Below are 23,608 nucleotides of genomic sequence, written 5' to 3'. Positions count from 1 at the left end.
GGACCGCGCTCAGCTCTATGGGTGTGCGGCGTTCGTGACTTGTTGGGTTTTAAATGGTTTCTCTCTTTGTTCTGTTTTGATTGATTTGTTTTGTTTGCTTGTTTTTCACATACTTCCTTTTATGTCAATTTCAGAAGTAACGGGCCAGCTGTCGTTGCTCCGCCTGTGGTTGATGGCAGGTTGTTTCCTCCTGTGGTGTCTGTGTGGGGTCTTTACTCAGTTGCCTGTAACTTGCACATAGTGACTCGCCAGCTTGAGGAGTCAGAATGTAATACTGCGTTAGACCTGATGACTGGATAGAGAGCAGTCCTGAGGAGCACTCTGGGGTGTTGGGTGACGAGAAGCTCCCCATGACCAAGCTTGCAGCCGAGAAACCAACCATGTCCTGGGCTGCATCCCCACCAGTGTGAGCAGCAGGTCGAGGGAGGGGATTCTCCCCCTCTTCTGCGCTCTGGGGAGACCCCCCCTGCAGTCCTGATCCAACTCTGGGGCAACAACACAAGAGGGATGTGGAGCTGTTGGAGCGAGTCCAGAGGAGGCCACAGAGATGCTGCGAGGGCTGGAGCAGCTCTGCTCTGGAGACAGGCTGAGAGAGCTGGGCTGGTTCAGCCTGGAGAAGAGAAGGCTCCTTACGGGGAGACCTTAGAGCAGCTCCAGTGCCTAAAGGGGCTACAAGAAACCTGGAGAGGGGCTTTTTACTATGACTGCCCCATCCCTGTCAGTGTTCAAGGCCAGGTTGGACAGGGCTTGGAATAACCTGGTCTAGTGGAAGGTGTCCCTGCCCGTAGAAGGGGATTGGAACTAGGTGAGATATAATGTCTCTTGTAACCCAAACCATTCCATGATTCTATGTAGCATAAAACTGCCCAGAGGTGTCTGATTTTGAGGCTTTTCTCCCAAACCCAGGTGGGGTGGCAAGTATGCAGAGCTGGCACATTCAGGTGTCTTACCTTGGGGGCCCTGCTTATAGCCTAATAAAAGGAAGAGGGGATGCCATCTGGCTCTTCGTGGCACTAGGGCTTTCAGTTTCTCTGATCCCAGTTTCTCTTGGAAGGAGCTGCTGGTAAAGGACCTGGATTTCCATTATGAATTTTAGCAGACCTTCTCTGTGGTGGACAATGAAATCTCTCTGCTACCCCCTGGAAACTGATTCTGTGTAGGGGTGATTAGAATGAAGCAGCACCTGACTAATGTCTGCTCTTGCCACCTGGACAACTCTCTCGGAGAGCTGTCAGCAGCTCAGGGGATCTGCTCATCTGCTCTCCTCAGCAGCTCTGCCATCAGCAGTATAACAAACATGTTCTGCATATGGATTAAAGTTTTTAAGCACAGGCAGGACCACAGAGAGACAAAGCACTGTATCAGAGTAGGGATAGGGATTATTCTTTCTTTCCTCAGTGAAGTACATATTTTCTGTACGTGGCTTAAAATACATCAGAGCTCCCAGCGGGAGACAGGCTTGATTCTCTTGGATGGGGTTTAAAGAGCTGTAGGAGCAGGGTAGGAGCTCTGATGGAAGTGAAAGGGAGCAAAGCTGAGTCTGCGTTTCTGAAGGTCTCACTTTCTGTGACCTGCTGCCCCTTTTGTTGGTTGCTTAATAATGCCATATTGATCTTTGAGGAAAGATGCTGTGAGGATCCACCTCTAAATACTTGAGAAAGTGCACAAATGTTTTGAAAACCCTAACACATTGTGTGAATATGTCCACAGACTGAAACCAAAATTTAGTTTCGTACCCTCAGGTACAAAAAGTTTAACCATTTTTCTGTTAGAGAGCCACAGTTTCATGGAGGAGCCACTGAAATAAATCCTACCTCTTTTGTTCCCCATTTTTGCCTTTAATGTAAACCTTTCTTGCTTCACAAATACATGAAACTTCTATGTGTCTGCCTATGCATGTGTTTGTGACTTAAAGGATGTCATTTTTAACTAAGACAATGTACTGCTACTGTAAACCTTTGCAACTTAATTTTCATAGCTTAAGGCACTAGATGAATTTTTAAAGGGTTAGTGCTATCTTAAAAGAAATTCTCACAACCATATGAACTAGTGATGTATTCTGAATGTGATCATGAACTCGCATTCAGAACGCATCACTAGGGGGTCTCTTTAACCTAGTCTGTCAAAGACATGCAGGAGAGGTCTAACTTACGGATAGATTCTTACTGCCACTTACGAGTTTTCTCCTGAGCGAGAAATTTCCCTGTCAATGGTGGGCTTGGCTGGCACGAAGTGTTGCTGATCCTCCGCAGTTTGGTGCACCCAGGAGATGTGCCAGTCCCAGTGGACTGAGTTTGCCCATTTGCTGAAGTGCATCTTCTCTTTTGCTGCTGCTGAGTTAGTTTATTAGTTACATTTATTAGTTCACACAATTCTATTACTGCAGTTTGGTAGTGCTGGATTTGGTAGAAGAATCTGGTTTCCTTTATTTGGCAGATACTTGGCTTGCAGATTCATGAAGATGACCCTTGTTTATCCTTGCATGGAATTGTGTGCTAATTGTAATGTTTCAAACTTCTTGTTTTGCAGCTGGGTGGAGAAGTAGCCTTGTTCATACATTGCCATGGGTGACCGCTGCAGTTGCATATGTTCCTAGCTGCTAAAGCCACCACGATTTAGTGATGGAGGCTTTGCTGGAAGGAATGCAAAGAAATGGGCAGGGGAGGTATGTATGTGACAGTATCATTGAAGTATTAACATTCCTTCTTATTCAAAATCAAATCTTGTGGTATCTGACAAAGCTTCTGTTGCTTAAATAAGGGCTTTGGAGTTTGTCCACTGTCGCATGCTGGTGTACAAGCATGGGTGCAGTGGCCTTCAGCTGGTGCAAAGTCACTGAGTTAGCTGTTTGCAATAATCCCTTCGCAGGTATTATAGTCTTAATTTAGCTTCACCTCTTCCTGAAAACTTCCTTTTTTTGTTTTTCTTGTAAATCCTTCCTACCATCCAGCATCAGGAGCAGTAGTAATCAAAGGTGTGAATAAAACAGCCTTGCAAGGTTAATGGGACATGACTTTGTTATCTTTTTTTATTGAAAACATCTGATTATTTCCTGCTTGTGTTGAAACTGCAGAGTCCTGTTTATCTCTGAAGAATCCTTAATGCTCTGTCTTAGGTGAAAGTATCTAGACTTTTGGATCCCTGAGAAAGACTGTAGGGCCAGTAAAGGAAATAAAATGTTTTATGTGTTAAACAAGTGTGAAGCAAACGTCATTGATACTATTTTCATACTCATCTTTGAGAATGTGACAAGTTTACTGGTAGAGAGCTGGTACCAGAAATCAAGTTTAGACTTAACTTTATATTAGCAGATGCTGTGAAGGAAATATTCCTGCTCTGCATAATAGCTGCTAATTTTTGGTTAACTCACAGGACAGAGTGAACTTTAAATTTAACTGATTTTAGCTCCTTTAAGAAGTATTTCTTTCCCAAAAAACTGCGAACTTGTGAAGTGTGCATATGCCCTGGGGGAACAGAGAAATTTCAATTCCTTAACCTATTGATTTCCATTTCTTTTCAGTGCTTCATGTTTGACAGGCAAATTAAAGGGGTACAGATCATCACGGAGTTCACTGGCCTCTAGGGCTGCATCTTGCAAGCCTTAATATTGTCCCTGGCTTAGCAGCTTGTGAAGTTTTAGAGGAGTTAGTTGAATTGGCTTCAGTAATTACTGCACCAAATTAGAAAGTGCAGTGTCGCTAGGGAGCATGCTCTCCCAATGGATTGCAAATGTTTTATTCTTCATTATCATGTTGTCATCCAACCCCCTCTACTCAGGGCTTTGTCTGTATTTGTGATAAGCTTCTGTTTTCAGGAGCTGATAGGTTGGCTTTAAGAGTTCTGTGTTGACTGAAACTTGGTATAAAATGCCTCTGCCTGGAGAGCAATTAAGGCAAATAAAAAATATGGATAAAGCATGTTCTGCTTTACTTAGATAATGCATAGTACTGAGACAAAGAGATAGGAGTTTATAGGTGCTTATAATGGTTCTCTGTATAGAAGACAAACCCCCTACATAAAAAATGTGTAGGTCATTTGTTCTCACTGGGATTTCACAAGTATTCTTTGTTGGCCATTGCCAAATTTAGATCTCTGCCCAGAGACATGAACATACCATGTGTGAGATACTGCACTGGAGAATGGGATTAAAGCAACTATTAAATGTATTTCTCTGCCAGCTAATTTCATCGAGGTCAGAGTACTGCAAGTGCAGAGTTGATCCCTTGGTGCAAGTCAGTTTGTTCTGCTGACTTTGTTGGGATGGGACACTGGACCTGTGTTGGGTGGTGCCTGCTTTGTAACTTCAGCATCTTTCCTTTCCAGTGGTGGGTTCTTGACTTCCTGTGAAGCTGAGCTGCAGGAGCTGATGAAGCAGATTGACATTATGGTGGCTCACAAGAAATCTGAATGGGAAGGACAGACACAGGCTTTGGAAGCTTGTCTGAGTGTTCGAGAGCAAGAACTTTCCTCTGCCAGGGTGGCTCTGCAGGAAAAATATAAGGAGGTACCTGAGGTTCATACTGTTCTGATTGGTGTCAACCCGAGTATTATACATATTGTAATACAATATAAAGACTGAACCTGGATTTCAGAGTTTGACTTGGCATGGACATGTGTTTTGGGATTGTTTCATCAGTTTTGGGGTGGTTTTGGTTGGTGGTTTGTTTTGGGATTTTTTTTAATATTTAAATGCTGAGCCAAAGCAAGGGGTTAACTTTGGTAAATAGCTGTGCTAGGTGAAAGAGGAGCCTGTCTTAGAGTTGGAAATCAGGAATAGCATTTACAAAGGAGCCTGTAGGCACAAGGTGTCTGATTCATAATTCAAAGTCAAGTGATCAACTCCCCAGGGGTTGGTGGAAAGCCACAGATTGAATTGTCAGAGTTTCTAGAGAGAACCCAGAATCTGGCTACGACAGTAACCGACAGCCCAGCAACCTGCCATCATTGGTAGGAAAAACATTTGGTGGTGTGAACTACAACAAGATATTGTTGGTTTATTCTCCAAGGGCCATTTTTTGCAGCCCAGGATTTTGAAGCCTTTAATAAAAGGCCTGGGGGAAGAAGTGCAAAAAATTTCTGTATTGGTGGAAAAGCATCAGTAGGTGATGTTTTTGCATAGGATGTGGACCATAAACTTGCACTTGTGCAGATGAACTGATGTATCTTTTCTTGGATCACAGGAAACCAGCAGGAGTCTGAGTGGCTGTATCTTAAGATCTAACCACATTGACATTTTCTGAAAGTATTTAAAATTTGTCCTTATATTTATAGCTGCTGTGTCATTTATTTTGGCAGACTCTGCTACAAATTGTGTTTTGGCAGCTCTCTGAAGTTGCTTTGACTTCTTGGGTCGAAAGCCAGCTGATAACTGCACAAGTAGTTGAGTTTATTGGGTGCTTGTGCAACTGTGCTACATCCTCAAAATTACTGAAGTACTGCTGTAGCTTTGAGTAATGTGATAGGTTGTAGCTACAGTGGGTTAAGAAGGATATAGTTTCTTGTCGAGATGGTCAGGTGCTTCTACTGGTCTGTACAGTAAGTTTTGAAATGAATGTCTTTGCTACAGAGTTATTAAATCTGGAGTCATGCCACAGGATACTTGCAAGAACAGTGATTTTTATCATGTAGGTTATCGTTGTTATTATCAATTGTGTTTTCTCAAGACGCTTTTGAAATATTTCTTACCACCACAAGCAAACATTGATTTCAAAACTGAACTGTAGACTATGGTTAAAGTCACTGCTGGAGTATATTCACACGTTTGAATACACTCATTTTCTGTGGTGGTTAGTTTTAGTTTACTTGCTTGATGTCCTTCAGACCTGCACTTAGAAAGGCGCCCACTCTCAGTTGGGGATGGGAAACAGATAGGCAGGAGGGGAACACAAAAGAGTCATGGGAACAGTTGAATCAATGTAAGGGAAGTCCTCCCCATGAGTTTCTGAGCCTCATTTCTTTCTTTGTTCCTCTTGTCTCCATGTGTTATGTGGAATCTCTGCTTCACCTGAGCATAGTAAGATAACGACATGGCCGTCTTTTCTCTTGGTAGATAGTTTGAAATCATAATTCATGTTTGTGAGGCATTTGATGAAAATACCAGATAGAAATAACCTTTTGACACAAGCCAAAGCTGTCATTTTCATCCCCAAAACTGCAAACCAGAAACTGGCTCAAAACAAGAGGCCAGAACAGAAACAGTTCTGGCTCCAGCCTGCCAAAGATTTAAGCATAGACTTAATCTGATTCATAGTGAGTGACCCCATTGACAGGTGCAGAATCAGGATCCTTTAATGGTCACTTATCAGTCCTACTGTAATGTATATTTATGAAATGAAAACTGATCCTAGTACCTACTGATAATAAAGCCTACTTCTGTTGTGGTATTTATTTGAACTCTTCATTCAGGTTGACGTGTTGCGTCACCAGGTAGAAGACATGGAAAAGGCCAAACAGGGCATGACTAGAGAATATGAACAGCAGCTGAAGAAATTTCAGGAGGAGGTGAGTTGCAAAAAGAAAAGATTGGGTTTTAGTTCCCAGTTGATATACAAAGTGATGGGTGAAATGCTTTGCAGCATTACTTTTGTTTAATGTCATGGTTTTTAAACTTCCTACTCTCTTAATTTTTATGTTCTTAGGGGGAAAAAAAAGAGCATTGAGTGTAGGCAAAGTAATATTTTGATGCTTCATTAGGCCCATATTTTGTGCTTTGGAGGAACTTGGTGCAAACAGAAAGCTGTTGGAGCAGAGATGTGTGGCAGATGTATTGTTGGAGTTTTCATCTGTTAGACATCTGCGGAATTTTACTGCAAAAATGTCCTGTGTTCATCCACCCTGGTCACCATTGTGCTTATTCTGAAGTTGCCATGGGTACAGACAGCAGCAGTTTGCTCAGTCAGCATTTCATGACGTTGAAAAAGGGTGGTGGTGTAGCTGGCCTGGATCATACGGGACCAAGAAATGAGAATGGAATGTAGTCTCATCTTCTTTTTGCCTCCATTGACTCTTGATTTTTTTGGTAAGAATTTTGTTCTCTCAAGGCATATTAGTCTTAATACACTTAATAAAAACTAAGTATAACTAGAAAATATTTTTTTAATAGCTTTCATCTCAAAAGGCTTATTATTCACTGCCTGGTGGTACATGCGGAGTGTCCTGCAAGTGGTATAACAGCATTCCATGTTTATGCCTTAAATCTTTGCCTGTCTCCACTTGCTTGTCAGTAGCAGTGAATTAAATGGCATGAACAGCTAGTAGAGCACTGACCTGTTTCCTCTGGAGGGTTGGGCCTAGTTTACGCTCACTGTAAGCCATAAGTTAAATTAATTTGGTAGTCTCAGCTTTGATGACAGAAGCCATCTGTCCTCATTTAAAACACCTTACTATTCAGTATGACTAACAGCTTTCATTCACTAGATGTTCCCACTGGTATTGTGGATAAGCTGCAAAGCAAAGCTGAGTTGCATTGGCAGGTCTGCCTAAATTGCTAAAGCTGAAATGCAGAGTGTGTGTTGTGGTCAGAGTTGCAATGTGCTGGCATTTTACCTGCAGTACTAATGTAGAAGACACTAAGCTCCAGTTTTCCTCAGTCTTCTGTTCTTAGTACTGTTGGGGGAAATTCTTGCTGTGTCGGTTTACCACCATTAACTGTAAAATTACAGGTACAGTGTCTAACTCACAGGTTTATTCTTTCAACCATCTTTGTAATCTCCTGTTGTGTTTGGCAAAAGACGTTGGTATATTAACTTTTAAGTCTGTATGTCTGTCCATTCCCAAAGTACTTACATGCCTAAGTACTTTGCTGACTCAGGGCCCTGGAGAACCTTTTGTGACCAGTGTATGAGGTCTTGATTCAGATGCTTTTTCTTCTCATGGTCCTACTCCTTCATCCATGGATTTAGCTTTCTCCATCAGTAAAATTGGAATGGTGACTTCTCAAATCCAAGTGGCTGCGTGGAAACTTTTTATTTAATAGTTGAGTTGGGGGGAGCTTATCAGATGGAAAATTCCATGAAAGTTACAAGTGCTTATTTGCACAGCAGGTCATTTAAATGTCAAGAGTTTTTTCCTCATTCTTGCTTCTGATATGACTTAGCATTCTAGCAGTAGGCATAGGAGTGATATTTTCTCTTGGCATTCTGCACTCATTGTGAAATACATAGTGTATCTAAGTAGAAAATGACACATGAAGTAGTGTTGATATTATGTATAATGGCAATTCTCAAATCTTCCTTCTCCCACTGAGCAGAAGAGTTCCGTTTCCCACCTGAGCTTCACAAGTGTGTTTTAATCACATAAGACCTCCCACCCCATGTGTGGTGTGACATGCTCCTCTGAGGAGATCAACTGCAGGTACTACCTGCTATTACTGTGGCTGTAGAGAGAAGGGTACTATGCTCTTGCTGCAGTAATAGTTACGTGTAAACCTCCATCTTATCAATATTACAGTCATGTTTTAATAGTGCTAAGACAGAGGGCTAATTAGAGATGCTGATGTCACGACTTCAGTGGCATCTTGCTACCCTTATACAACTCGTCATATTTTTCAATTCTGTTGGTATGATAGGCTTGTTATACAACTAGAAGTCTTCACTTGCAAGCAGTGCAGCCTTGATTAGGGGAATTGTTTGTATGAAGCCATTTTGTGTGCCTTCTTTCAAATTGCTGTTTAATTCTTGCCTTGAGGCCTCCAACAAAGTTGGCTCTTTCACCTTGCAGTTGTCCAGGCTGAGGAGGAGCTATGAGAAGCTGCAGAAGAAACAACTAAGAGAAGCTAGAGGAGAAGCCAGCAAGAGACAAGGGGAGGACCATTTCGAAATGAGCCGACTGACCAGGAAGCTGGAGGTGTGTAGTTAAAAAGCAAGTGCTAACCAGAGTTTGTGTGCATTATCTGACTTTCTGGGCTTCGCTGGTTACTGAAGAGTCAACTAGGAAGGGGACTATGAATCTTGCTCAAAAAGTACTCCCTATCTGCTCTAGGTCTAGCTCGTCTCAACTGCTTGGGTAATAAAGGTGGTTGGTTTCCTGCATTGGGGCTTCAGTACACAGGATAGACTATGCCACTGTTTTTAGACTAACTAAAAGGAAGAAGGTGCTGGAAAAGTAATTAATTATGTGAATGGAATGAATTCCAGTGTGGTGAGGTTGTCATCTCACTTCTTTGAGGAGGAGGGAGCTATGTGTCACACTTCTTCTCAACTTTGTCTCATCTTTTAATCTTCCTGCTACTCAGTGCTCAACCGCGCTCAATTTTCTTCTACTGTGCCCTGAAGATGTGGCTAACAAACACATCTGACTGATGTAGTGTCCAATTTGTGGAGCAGAGATTAGCATTAAAATTCTATAATTCATACTTGTCATCTTGGTGATTTCAATAGCAGCATGTTTTGGAAGCTAAAGCCAGTTGTTAAACGTCTGACAGCAAATCCATGAAATTAGCCATGAATCTTTTAGCACTTAACATTTGTAAACAGCAATAACTGACACTGATGCTTTAACTCAGGAGGGAAAGAAATACAGCAAGCACAGTATGAGAGGGGTTTTATACTGCTGAGTTGTTGCATCAAATGACTGGCTAATGGTTTCCCTGCTGTGGGGAAAGGTGCATGAGGATATGGTGGAGAGCGAAAGCAAACATGGATATGAACTAGAAGGGGGCCTTCTTGTCAACTGCATGGACATCCTGCTCCAAGCCACCCCTGCTGTCCTTACAGGAGTTTCGTCAAAAATCACTTGACTGGGAGAAGCAGCGCTTGCTTTACCAGCAGCAGGTGGCATCGCTGGAAGCACAGAGGAAGGCTTTGGCTGAGCAGTCTGAGCTCATTCAGGTACAGATAATATGTGCTGGAAGTTTTTGTTTTGTTTGTGGCAGCAGAAGGGAGGGGAAGGAGGGGGGAAGATGGAGAGACTAAAGAAAACTCTCAGGTTTGAATCCAGTTTAGGTTGCCATTGAAATGTCTTTTAATGTCCCAGTTGAATAAGGTTTACTTGTATAAGTGCTGAATGGAAAAAAAGATCTGGAGTCTGTCAACAGAGATTGGATCAACCTTGTGAGTTCTCCCTACCACCCCTCCAATTAGTAGAGAAGATGAAGCTTTCACTTGGAGGCAGACACCACAGCATATGACACTTTAAAATAGCTGTTACATCACGTCACCTAGTTCAAAGCTCTGTACCTGCCAGTTGCTAAGTATGTATCTTGTGGGTCCAGCTTAGAGGATGATGCTGGAAAATAGTCCTCACCTAAGACAGGCACTTACCTCTGCAAAGTACTGCAGTAATAGCAGTTTTCAGCCCCTCCCTCCTGTCCCCACTTTCTTTTTCTATGTCTCTTAAAAGCAAGAAGTAGTGGGGCTGCAGTTCTGGAAAAGCTAATCGTTCAGTGAGTTAGTGTTGCTGAAGCAGAGCAAGATGAATTGACCTAGAGCACAGCTGTGAAGTCACACTGACACAATCACAGCAGACACTGATAAGAAGCTCTTGCTGGGGGCTTTACACTTAATGGGCTCCTGAGTTGCTCTTGAGTGGAAGCTCCTGCAAGGAGGAAGTTTGTGATGACAGGATTGAAGCTGACTCTGACAGCGGCTTTGTGAGAGGCTGACACTGGTAGATCTACAAATGCAGAGAGAGTCCTTAAGCAGAAGGTCTTGCTGCTCTGCTGTCTTTGTATCATTGATAGCTCAATTGTTTGAGAACAGATGTGTCCTTGGAGTGCAGGCTGCTACACTGGAGTGCATAGGAACTCTTCTTACTGTGCAGCAGAAAAACGGGGATTTTGGGAGATTTTTCCTAAGTGGTGTAGATGACTTAGGTGCAGAGGTGCTGTGAACAGACTGCATGAATCCTCAATTTCTTTGAAAAGCCCAGCATGAAAGTGCTCAATTTTTGCCTTGGATGTTTCTGTGCATTTTGTGTCCTTGGTTGTTTTTTTTAGTGGCACAAGGTCAAGCTGAGATCTGTGGCCATGGAGTACTTCCCCTTTCTTTTCTTTCAGCTGGCTTCCCTTCATATCTTTCAATTCAGCCTAGGGAAGCCTGGCATTCTTGCACAGTGATGAGCGCATTCCTGTAACACCTGCAGCTTCTAAAGCCAACAAGGGAAACTTGGAATTCTGGGCTGTCCTGCATGTTCTGTGGTTGGAAATAAGAGATAGCTTAAATGTTTTCTTAATGCAGAAGTAGTCTGGTACTCTGTTTTCTTGGGTAAAGGCTGTACTTTAAACTCTTGCCCCTTCTGGTTATGTTTTCTGTCATGACTATTCAAATAATGAAAAGGCTGTAATCAAAATTATATGATAGTCTTCCAAATGCACAGTTTCTATAGTTTTCTCAGTTATGAGGCATTACGTGTCAGGCAATAAATCAAGGCATGTGGTGATTCTGAAGCTCGCAGGAATTGCTACTCTTAAAAATTGGGAGTAAAAGAGTACTCAAATATTTTGTTTCAGCCTTTAAAAATTATAAGGTACTGTACAGAAAGGGAGTATATGAAATGAATATTCTTAGAAGCTTATATGAGAGCTGGCTTATTAAATTTCACCAGCTAGCTATGTGGAAAGAAATGCTATGAAATATTGTGCCTATAAATAATAGAGCATGTATTGTTTGCTAGTCATATGTTCCTTTTAACTTTTTTTGTCTGCCATTAAAACAATGACACATTCAAAGTGAGCATTCTCGCAAGCTGTTAGAACCAGATATTTACTGCATAAAGCAAAACATAATTGACTGTTACACACAGTTTGGTTTTTGGTCTGTTTGATGGTTGTGGTTTCTTTTTTTCCCCTGTGCACCAAGAGCTGCTTTCTATCCTGGTGTGGAATTAACAATCTCTACTTGTGTATGGTATTTATAAACCTTCTTACATACTGCCCTTTGTCCTGGTCTAGCCTTAGGTTAATGAGCAGAAAAATAGGAGGCAGATTTGTTTTTAGACAGCTCATACTCAGACAACTTGAGTGATTTGAGATCTTCTTTTCCCGAATTCTCTTTCACCCCTTTTGGAATCGGAGATTTCCCCCCTTCCCTCTTTCTTTTTTTTCTTTTAATGAATTCTGTTCGCCCTCTGAAGTTTTACCCACTGTACCTTCCCTATTTCCCTGCAAGGTAGTGTTACTTACTTTGAGATTGTGACTCATTACACAGAGAAATCAGTAGTTGTTTTGAATGTAGTTTTGATACTCAGTATTTTCTGTAGTTCAGCTTTAATGCAAACCAGTTGCTTTTAGTAGACTCAGCTTGCCAATCGGAAGCAGATTCTGGAGTCGGTGGAGCTGGCCAGCCGATCAGAAATCCAGCATTTAACCAGCAAGTTGGAGAGGGCCAATGATGCTATCTGTGCCAATGAGTTGGAGGTGGAGAGGCTGAACATGAGGGTGGATGACCTGACCAAAAACAATCGGATGATTCTGGAAGATCAGCAAAGAGTTCAAGAAGAGTTAAGGCAATCCAAGAAGATGTTGGAGGTCAGTGGAGGAACTGTTAGGAAATGGAATATAAAGCAGTGCTGTGAGAAGTAGCAGGGAGGCTCTTCATCCCAGAGCTCTTGTCTCTTTCTAGAGCTCTTTTAAAGTTCCTGATTGGCCTCAAAACTGGCTTTGCACCCATGTGGGGCTCTGCAGTATTTCCAAGGATTCCTTAAAAATCTGATCAACCTCTCGGTGCATTACAACACACTGATTTTGTTAGTCCATCTTGCAACAGTCATTCCTTCCCCCTCCCATGCAGGTTCTACAGGATGAGAAGATGGAGCTTAGAGCCACCTTGCAGTCTCAAGAAGATTTCATTGACAGCTCCAAGCTGCACCAGGAACAGTTACAGAACGAGCTGGCCAGAGCGACGGAAACTCTTTGCACAAAAGAACTGCTCATCAGGTAGCATCTGTGCCTGACTGGTGCTTGTGCTCTTGAATATAGTTCAGGATCTCCCACTGAAGATGGTAGAAGTATTTTCATGCAGCTGGATCTGTATTGGTTGATACATAGAATGGTACACTGTAGTTTCTCACAAATCCTGTGCTTCCTTGCAGCATTTGCCAAATTGCATTGCTTTTGAAATCAACTGATACTCAGTGAAGAGTGTGGAAGGAATCAGCTTTCTCCTCAGCTAGGTTTCTGGAGGCAGCACAGGGCTTTTGATTTTTATTTCTTTTGCTTTCCCCAGGCCTTTTCAGTCAAGTACTGGAGGCCTTTCAATATTTGATAATGTGCTTGTTAACATAAGTAAAAGTTCTCACCAATTTAATGTTGTCAGATTAGGGTCTTGGTAAGGTAACTACCTGTGTGACAGAATCATCTTGGCCTTCCACTTCTGCACTGGCAACATGCTGTTCTGATGGCTGTGTCAAAAACTTGTGGCTTATGTTACCTAAACAGCCACACTGTTTCTTGCAGGCTGGATGTCTGCTAATGCCAGGGAGACTGTCTGGGGCAGGGAGGCATCACAAAAGGATGTAGTCTTATTCAGTCAGCCTGAATTCAAACAGGGGGCTGTCATCCAGCGGGTATGTTTGCATATTCACAATGCACACAGGTGTCACCTACTGTTGAGTTTTGCGTATTTTTCAGAGAATTCCAGGAAAGTTGGTGGTGATGTTCCCTGTGAACTCAGACATGATGTTTCTGTGTTGAGATTAAAGTTCATGTTTCTGCTTAGGGCCTTGGAGGAACGTTTGCAAGAGAAACAATTGTCTTGTCCAGGGCTAGAGCTGGAGCATATACTACTGCAGCTGGATATTGCCCAGGAGAAGGAACAGCACTTGCAGTCAGAGGTGACTCATCTTGAGAACAGGTAGTTGACTTCTTGCTGCTCCCAGATGTGCAGTGGAACTCGGATAATAATACAGTACCTAATATATTGTATTCATTAAGTTAACCGGTCCCACTGTTTTTTCGTAGGCTTATTTTAAATATAAAAAAGCTAAAGAAATCAAATGCTATTCATTTTGCAGTTTAATAGAGAGGCTGTTTTGCTAATTGGTTGGCTGCTTTTCACTGCACACTGTGGGTGTTCTCCATGTTCTGGCTTGCTTAGGCTTAGCACCTTCATTCCTAATAGATTAAGGAGTCTTTGTTAGTCAGCTGGTAAGAACCAGATCTAGACCTTCCTGTGAAATAAGAATTATAAACAAGTCTTCCTTTCTAAGTTTGTGGTTTTCAGACTAATGTTTGCAGGGGAAGTTTGTAATCTGAATATGGTAAAGAAACAAACAAGAAACAGCTATTATCTGTTAGATCAGTTTCCTGATCTCTTTTGAAATGACTTTGGTAAACAAAACCAAAGGATTGGTAGGAAATTCTAGGTTAAGAGTCCAGTTTCTGTTATGACGGATATAGGAGGCTGCTTGGAAGATCAAAGTTTCTCTGACCATGTCCTCCTCCTTGGGGTATTCTAATCTATAGTTTTACATTTGGCACCCAGCCTGGTGTCTTCAAATGCAAGGTGTGTACAGCTGAGCGAAGAGCTGGATGAGAATATCAAAGAGCTGCAGTCAATGGAAGAACACCATACTGAGTCAAAGGCAGAGATTAAAAAGGTAATGTTGCTTTGTTCCTGGAGAGTGGGAAAGGCACTTGTGGAGTCAGCTTTTCCTCTGTGTGTCATGTGTCTCAGCAGTGCATGGTTAGCAAAGCTCCAGATGGGACCAAAGGCTGGGAGTCTTATGGAGTTTGTGATATGCTGCAGGGTAAGGAGCAGATCTGCCAAATGAGGACTTGATAGGTTTGCAGGTTTCTGTTCTTGGCTTTGTGGCTTACTTTGTGAGCTTCTCTTAGGTGCCCCTACATCACGCAGTACTTCTCTACAGTGTGGAGATAATTGAATTAGTGCTTGGAGGGACAAATACGCAAAGAAATTAAGGCCTGGAATGACAAGTTTAAGCCTAATACAGGATCCCAACAGGATGAAGAAGAGGGAGGAAATGGGTTTTCATAGAATGGTTTGGGTTGGAAGACACCTTAAAGCTCTTCCAGTTCCAACCCCCAGCCATGGGCAGGGACTCTTTCCATTAGACCAGGTTGCTCAGACCTGGCCTTGAACACTGCCAGGGATGGGACAGCCACAGCTTCTCTGGGCAACCTGTGTCAGTGCCTCAGCACCCTCACAGGGAAGAACTTCTGCCTAATGTCTAACCTAAATCTCCTCTCTGTCAATGTGAAGCCATTCCCCTTGTCCTGTCACGACAGGCCCTTGTAAAAAGTCACAGCCTTCCGAAAGGCTTGACTTTTAATAACGGTCTAGATCAATTAGTGTGAGAGATTTCGCTGGAGCCTGGTTAGAGTAGAAACGTTACTGGACTTGAGTGAAAAACCTCACGTCTGTGAAAGTCTTTTCATCCTTTATTCTGAACGTTCAGAGGTGCAGATCTTGCCAGAGATATGTGCTTGGCTGCACATTTAAACAGCCACACAATAAATGAGTCTCCTACAAGCTGCTGGGGAGGAAAGGGAGATTTATTATGGTTGTTTCTGTTTTATATGCTTGGGAGGCATTGGGGTGACATGGAGATAAATCACCATATGTATAGTATTTACATGGCTAGGCAGAGATCGTCTGGTTCACTTTGCTAAAATGCTTGTAATTCTTAGGAAAAATCCTGGTGTTTTGAGTAGTTAATATTTTTGGCTAATGGAATGCTAGGGAAGAAATTATGCTACGTTGTTGTTCTGTTATGTCACTGAATAAATATACAGTATGCTTACCAGCATATTGTATGCAGTGCAGGTCTGCCATCTCAAAAAAAGATTGAATAAAAGAAGATAAGGTATGGAAAAAGATGACCAAAAGGATGGCATGCGGTGTTTTTATACAAGGAACAGCTGAATGGAATAGGACTTACCAGATTAGAAAAGAGATATATGAGATTGAATATACTAAAAATAAAATGTCTGTCATGTGCAAAGTAAATAGGGAATGATTATTCTCTCATAATGCAGGGACCAGTGGTCATCAAATGGAGTTACAAAAACAAAGAGGTATATTTTTACCCTGTGCATAGCTAGCTTATGGAAGTTTGCCATGGGTGGCTTTAGTTGCTACAAGCTGATATTGATTCAAAAGGCTTAGGAGAAATACATGGAAGAAAGTCTGGCTAGAGCTATTTAAAGATACCATCTCTGCCTCAGGAAGGCAGAGTGGCAAATTGCAAAGTTATATTATGAAAGTGTTACTGTACTTGTCCAGTGATGGTAAACCTTTGGGTATCTTTTGTTGGCCGTGGAGGGTAAATGGTGAGCTAAACTGACTGCGATTTGATCAGTTATGGATCTTCTCAAGTACTCCATAGCATGTAACTGATGTGGTGTCCCAGTTGGCAATTTATGGTGTGGAAAAGGATTGTGATGAGGTAGTTGTCAATCAAGAAGGACAAGTGTGCACAGATTGCTTGTTACATAGAGCTTTTTGTTTCCAATTCTTAGATTTCACATTACCATGTGCAATGCTCTTGCTTTTTTGCTGAAACATATTTTAAAAGCTCATGGGTGGTGTGTGCATATCTTCCTCCAGCTGAAAGAGCAGCTCTCTCAAGCTGAGCAGACTCACAGCAGTGAGCTAGAAGGGATGAAAAGGGAAATCTCCAGGTTGACACAAGAGTTACACCAGCGAGACATCACAATTGCATCTGCAAGTGGCTCCACATCAGACCTAGAACAACGGCTGAGAACAGAGATTGAAAGAGCAGAGAGGAAAGCAGTGGAACACAGGGTAAAAAAAGGCAAAAGACTTTTATGCTGTCTCTTTAAGGGTTCTGAAGGCTTGGAATACTATCCTAGTTTTCAGCTATGTTAGTAGTTCCCTTCTCTTTCCAGCCTTTGACCACAGACTTTGAGACCCTTCTGATGAAACCTTCAGTACTGTAGTGGTCACTGAATCTGTCTTGCTACTTCTTTTCCAACCAGTAGCTGACAGTCCCTCAGAATTCTTTGAGATCACTTAAGCTAACTAGGCCTGCATGATGACATCTTTGAAAACTAAAGCAAATGACTAGTTATTTTTATGGCCTTCTCTATAGGCTCCCTGCAGAACTAATGGCCCAAAACTTGCTTTGTACTTGCGCTTGAATTGAAGGTGCAAAATCACTGTAGGGTGTTGTGGGCATCTGTTGTGTTCTTTTGTGAGCTTGTTGTTTGCTTCTGTCTCCTCAGGTAATTCTGGTCCAGCTGGAAACCTTGAGGCTGGAAAACCGTCATCTCTCAGAGATGCTGAAAAAAGCAGAGTGTGGTATACCAGAAGTACGCATTAGGGACCAAAGATGGGAAGGACATTGTGCATCCCCTACCTGGGAACAGTAATGGTCTTTGCCCAGGCCTCTCAAAATGCTTTTTAGAGTTCAGTGAACTTAAAACAGAAGCAAAAGGGGCAATTTGTGAGGAATCAAGGTACAGAAACACTGAGCATCTTGTTTGGTCAGAGAATAGTGAGGAGAACTGCACAAACAGAGCCATCATCTCAGTTTCTTCTCCATGGGATCTGGCCAATGATTTTTGTTGGGTTTTTTTTTTTTAGTACATTTTACACTTCTCTTTTATGACAATTTACCTCAAACCCCTGATTCTAAATCTGTGATGTCCTTTTGACTTGTGTTAGAGCTGTAGCTGCTGTGGTCCTTGCAGTTTCTGGGGTGAGAGCATGTTTCCCTCCTCATGAGGAGCCATTCAGCAGGGCTGTCCCTTGTACTCCGCAGGCAGGTTGCAGCCTGGGAATGTGGGCTGGATGCCTTGGGGCAGTGCACGGAGAAGAGGCACTTTGGCTAGGTGAGGCCACCTCATCCAGAGGGGAGAAGGGGAGCCCTCATGGAAGAGGTGCAGTCTTGGTAGGAATAATACCTTGAAGGTGGTTCATTTTAGTGCCTATAGGAAGGAAGAAATGGCTAGATTGCAAGTTCTGTCTCACATGAACTAGAATGGATGCTTTATGGGGGCAAGGGCTGGATTCAGACAGCTGAAAACCTGATGGGAATATAATGTCAGAGCTTTTATCCTGTCAGTCTGTGGGAGGGAAATATTCAGCACTTCATATTAGTTGGGGTGATTGTCAAAAGTTCTTGGGATAGTATTAAATGAAAACTTGTGGTTTGTGACATGGAGAATAAAACCAAAGCTTTCTATTCGAATAGCTGATTTGAAACTAAAATGACCCAAGGCCCATTACTTTCTGCTTGAAGTGCTGGATGGGCTTTTGCGTGCCTGACTTCCCAAAAACTTCATAGCACGGTGCAAAAGAAGATCCAGTCGAGGTTCTTCTAATGCACATTTGGAAAGTCCTTGGGTACAGCAGTGATGACTGCATGTAAATTTAATAGAATTGGCAAAATGAAAGTGGGACTATCGCAGGAGTAGAAACAATGGAAATTATATCCACTGAACCTGGTTAAGGAGAAGATGGGGAGGAGCAATTTGTTCAGAGTTCCAAAAAGAAAACACAAATAAATTCACTTTTACTGGTGACTGTTTCTGAGGGACTATGGGTCGCCCCAGGTGGAGAGGTGTATGCACAGCCTTTTGTAAGTACTGCCTCAGGCCTTGGCTAATTTGAGTGAGGGGATCTAGAAGTGTTTTTGCAAACAGCTTTGTTCGTGTGTTTAGCCACTGGGCTATGTGCTGCTTTAACCTGTAGGAAAAGCCTGCTACTCTGATTCCTGGAGAGTTGCTCAGAGTGAGACAGTTTCTTGGGGTGCCACCTGAGTGTTCCCAGCTTTGACTGAAAGGTGTCTAGGTGGGCGAATCTGAAAATACTATGTAGCTGTAGGAGAACTCGAGGTCACGTAGAGTTCTTCTTATTATCCCAATGCCAGAGGCAGGTATATCTGACCTACTCTCAGTCTATATTTTCCTGTGATCAAAAGCATCCAGTGGTGAGAGAAACTTCCTTTCCTAGGCAGATCAACACAGCTTGTCTGGATGCAAACACAACAAGGCATATATAATTGATCTGCTCTTACGAAAGCCTTGCAAATCTTGCCAGTCAAAATTGACATTAGAGGATATGCCTTAAGGAATCGCTTGACAGCCTTTGCTCTGGATTTGACTATGCAAATCAGAACTTTCAACTTCAGCCCTTCTCTGTCTGTTAGGGAAAAGATGTCGTCCTCAGAGGACTCACTGAAGACTATGCTGCTGAAATAAGGAAGTTAAGATCTGAGAACCAGCAGTTGCGGAAGGATCTCGCAGAGGCCAGAGCAAAACCAGAGCTCCCTTGGCAGGTCTGCCAGGATGAACCAGAGGGCACTGCTCAGCAGATGCAAGGAGGAGAGTCTGAGGCCAGGGATGTGCAGTACAGGTGAGTGTTGCATGAATCCCAGGATGCTGCTTCCTTATTATGGAGGAGAACAGAGACGTGGGGTTTTAATGACATGCTTTATGTATAGTATCTGTCTCCAGCGTATAGTATGTGTGGGAGAACACAAGGACTATTTTGGAATCTGCCTTTACGTTTTAAGTAATGCAGTAGCTTTTAGTCCCAGCTGGTTCGTGTTCTGCAAAGCCAGCTAGTATTTGACTATCTTTTGACTGCCTTTGCCTTTTTCTTTGATTGAGGAGCAGCATGTGCTCTTTTTGGTGAAGGGGTTAGATATGACCCTTGTAGCTGTGCTCCATTCTTCTGCAGTACTGGGATGTGCAAACTGTAGTTTGCGGCATCTACAATAGCAGAAGAATGAGAGAGAATTCTGTAGAGACTGGATGGGCATCTGGAAGTCCTATGGAAATAAAAGAGCCAGTTTGGATTGCCAGGGCTATTGGTAACCTGTATGTTGATTGTTATCTCTGTACAAGTGTTTGCTAAAGTTCAGCTGCTAAGAGGCAAACTGTCAAACAGTTACGTGTTCAAACCTGCCTTTCAGGACAACTCGGGAAGCACAGCACAAACATGATGAACAAGCAGAGAGAACACATCGCCAGCCTGACAGATCTGTTCAGCATCATCAAGGGGAGCCCCAGAGATGGGGGACTGATGAAATAAGGACTGTGACCCCTGAGACGGGTGAGCTACCCACCCATACCACCAGGAAGAACTCCATAGAGTCACTTTCTTTGGGCACCTTGCCGGGAATGGTTTCTTTGTTCCACGTGCTGGATGGAAACAAAGATTTTGCAGAGGAAGCATCTCAGCAGTCCATCTCAAATCACCAGAGAGAATCTGTGCCCCTGGTAAGCCATTGTATAGAAGCTGGTTGGTGTTAGACAGCTGAGGATATAGCTGGGTTCTCACCTGGCAAAAGGAGCCAGATTTTTGAATGTATGATCTGGCTGCATGGTGTGTGTGAATGTGAGCATACATCAAACATCAAATAGGAAGGAGAAACCACTGCTGGATGGTTAATACGTGGACATGGGAGCCATGTGGTTATTCTTCAGAAGTCTCTGGGGAAGGGCTTCGTGTTTGGTGTAATTGCTAAGCTAAATCCAGAAGCTTATGATTCTCTCCATCCTGGTGCTATACATCATGCACAGTGTGTACCACGACCTGCTTATGTCACTTCAGAATTCTGCTTCAGCTTTTGGCTTGGGTCTGTAGGAGAGGATCAGAAGGGATATAGAGTGCCAAGTATTTCAGCATAGAGCTTCTGGGTGAATCTGAAAGCTAGTGCTGCACATTTATGTTCGCTGTAATGCACAGGGTGAGTTTGACCCCTCTGAATGGGACTGCAGTAGTCAGTACACTGAACTTAGAGCCACATATTCTGGCTGATAGGAGAGCCTGAAATTGGTGCTTCACTGCACAAGGGGAGGCTATTATTTTTCTCAGTCACTGGTGATACCTTTTTAAGTAGAGAGCAGTGTTGGCACCTTGTCTGCTCTTTTACCTCAGCTTAGCTGCCCAAGATACAGGAAACTTGGACTCAATCACTTCTTCCTTTAGTGTTTGAGACCATATATCCTGGTACCCACTGTAATGGTGAGGCTGTACACTGACCTGTGCAGGGACAGGGATGGAAGAGGGACACAGAGCAATCGTCATACCCTGGGTCAGACAGGCCTGTAGTAGTTCAAGGAGGGGAAAATCCTGAGTACTGGTCCTTGCTCCAGATGTATTCCCCTAGCAGTCTTTGGAGTATTTTCTCCTCTGGTTGTGTGGTGTTAGCAGTGACAACAGTTAATTCTGTGGGGAGCCCAGAGAAGAGTCTTTAAGGCTGGTGCACAGATAAGTGGAGGCTTGTCAGGTTTGTAGGTCTTGGTGAGGTTTACTACCAAGAATAGGTCTTGATTATTTCAAGACTAAATTAGCTTGGTGGCATGTCCAGAAAACACATGCTGGGACCTTAGGGAACTGTAATATTCCAGATGGAAACTCCTCAGATTGCAGGATTGGAACTGAAGTGCAAACAGTTCCAGTTAAGGGCCTGAGGAGCTCTAGGGCTTAATGTTTGATAGAAGAGAATGTGCTACTTCTTGTTCTGAGAGGTAGAAATAAGGTTTGTAAGGAAATGCAGATATTTCTCCTGGTATTGACTGTGATTCCCTGTTCATGGTCAGGCTCCAGTGTCTTTAAATCAGTTCTTTTGACATTGAGAGGAGAATTAAGAGAGTTAATTTTCAGGAACTTGAGAGGAGATTTCTCATCAGCAGGCAGTAGTGGGGTAGGAGAGATTTGCTTGTTATCTGCAGCCTTTTTTCTGTATTCCTTTGTTCTTGGCTGTTGATAAAAGATCAAAAAAACCCCCATAGGACTCCAGTTGGAAATAACCAGTTATGTTCTCTTGCCAAGACACTAAGGCAAGTTTTCTGTAATGGAAAGCAGCCCCTTAGTAACTTTATAATTCACCTGCCAGGCCCTGTGCAGGAAGCTTCTCTTCATCAACTCGTAAATTAAGCCTAGTTTACAATGTTATTTTTGTAAGTTAAGAACTGTGGGTAAGTGATGTGAGTAGCAGGAATAGTTCTTGACTGTAAAGAAAAGAATCTGGGTAGTCTGTTGACCATTGCTGGCTGAACTGAAGTGATGTTCGGTGAGCTGCATTTGCAATGGGAGTCTAGTCTGTACTTCCTCTGTGGAGATGGGAGGCTTTTGCTGTTGGATGGAGACTGTTGGGAGGGAGATTTACCTATGGTACAAGCATGAAACCTGAGTGCATAGTCTGCCTAATAAGATAGAAATGACACAAGAGCCCTTAGAAGCATATTTATTGGCATGGTTTATGGATCAGTAGTATTTTTGCTGAAACTTGGAATGAAGGAATGCTTGATGTCGTTTTGTTTCCCTTTAGTACCCCCTGCCTACAGCTTCAGTTGGATCGATAGCTGCAAGATACCTGGAAGAAGAAGAACTGAGATCCCAGCACATCCTGGAGTGCCTAAATGCTCATGTTGAAGAACTGAAAAAGGAGAGTGAAAAGATAGTGAGGCAATTTGGGCACCAGGAATAATGCTTCTTACTCAAGTTGAATGCTGGTATGCTTACGTGGTTCCAAACTGTGACTGCGGAGGTGCCACTGGAGCTTGAGTGAGAGGCTGCATCTCCCACTTTGAGCTGAATCAACAGGATGAATGTTGAGGAAAGGAAACTCCTCTCTATCTAAAATGTTAGATACTGATGAACAATACTGCCCCACAAATGCGTTAGCTTGCTGTAGGTCTGAAAGCTGCATCAGTTATGTGTTTGTGCACTCACAAAGAGATAGTGGTGTTTTTTTAGAAGCAAACCATTTGCTGATTTTAATGTATTTTAAGTATATTTTATATATGTAAAAACATTGAAATAAAACAGAATTAAAACCCCACCTCTTTTCTTGTTCATGCAGATATACAGAGTAAATCTCTTGTGGCTTATCTTGCCTTTTTTCAGGAACTTTAATCAACACCTTCTTCAAAGAACATGCAATATAATTCTTGTTTCCTTTAGGCTACCTGTATTTTCTCCAGCTAATTTCCCCTTATTGGAATTTCATAATATTTCCTGGTTCTTGAAACTTCCGCCTTTTACTGTTTCTATAGTATTTGGTGTCTTTATCTTGCCTTGCACGTTGCTTGAAGTACTACAGAATAGCTGAGGAATGAATGCCTGAATTCTTATTATGGACATAGCTCTTATAAAAGAGAGTAGCTGGAACTGGAAATGAAATTGAATGGGAGGAGAACCTGCAAACAAGTGAGATTCATCTGGATGGCAGATGTAGTTGCAGCTGCTGTGTGAGCTGGTACGGCCTGTTTTGAATCTAGGCAGTTTCAGATGCTATCCAGTCAAGTTGAAGTGCTGGCTTAAATACATCTGTGGCCTGTTTAGAGGAATATATTCAGTCTTTCTTCAAGGAACGGAAGTTGTTAATGAGTGAACAGAACCTGTTCCTATGGATTTAATCTTCCAGGGGCACTCTGCAGTTCTGTGGCTAAGCCTTCACAAGCTTTCGTACTGGTAAATCTAGGTACAGAGACACCCCATGTCCCTGTGTGCAAGTTTCCTGTTGCTTTCCATCAGTTTCACCTTGTCTTAGAGCAGCTTAATGCTGTCAAGAAACAGGAATCAAAAGCAACATATGCATGCAAAACCCAACCACAGGATTAGAAACATGAGTTCAGTAAAGGTGATAACTGTCTGAAGCCTCTTCAGCATGCCAGAAAATGGGACTGCACTTGGTCGAGCAATTCTGCATTCCAGAGTTCAAACCCATTTGAATC

The 23,608-nt window shown here is 42.7% G+C and overlaps 1 protein-coding gene across 1 annotated transcript; it reads left to right on the top strand.

Moving 5' to 3' along the window:
- The first annotated feature begins 2,621 nt into the window (after positions 1 to 2,621).
- Positions 2,622 to 22,359, top strand: CEP63 (centrosomal protein 63kDa). Its single transcript, XM_010012639.1, has 15 exons — positions 2,622 to 2,665; positions 4,324 to 4,504; positions 6,406 to 6,501; positions 8,719 to 8,844; positions 9,714 to 9,827; positions 12,230 to 12,463; positions 12,726 to 12,871; positions 13,653 to 13,787; positions 14,418 to 14,532; positions 16,503 to 16,700; positions 17,141 to 17,211; positions 18,298 to 18,313; positions 19,069 to 19,274; positions 19,837 to 20,143; positions 22,201 to 22,359. The coding sequence occupies exons 1-15, from the start codon at positions 2,622 to 2,624 to the stop codon at positions 22,357 to 22,359; spliced, it is 2,148 nt and encodes a 715-aa protein (XP_010010941.1).
- Positions 22,360 to 23,608: the final 1,249 nt, after the last annotated feature.

This window comes from Nestor notabilis, unplaced genomic scaffold, assembly GCF_000696875.1.
Source record: "Nestor notabilis isolate BGI_N333 unplaced genomic scaffold, ASM69687v1 scaffold18914, whole genome shotgun sequence".
NCBI classification, from domain to species: Eukaryota; Metazoa; Chordata; class Aves; order Psittaciformes; family Psittacidae; genus Nestor; species Nestor notabilis.
This window is presented reverse-complemented; position numbering and strand designations above follow the sequence as displayed.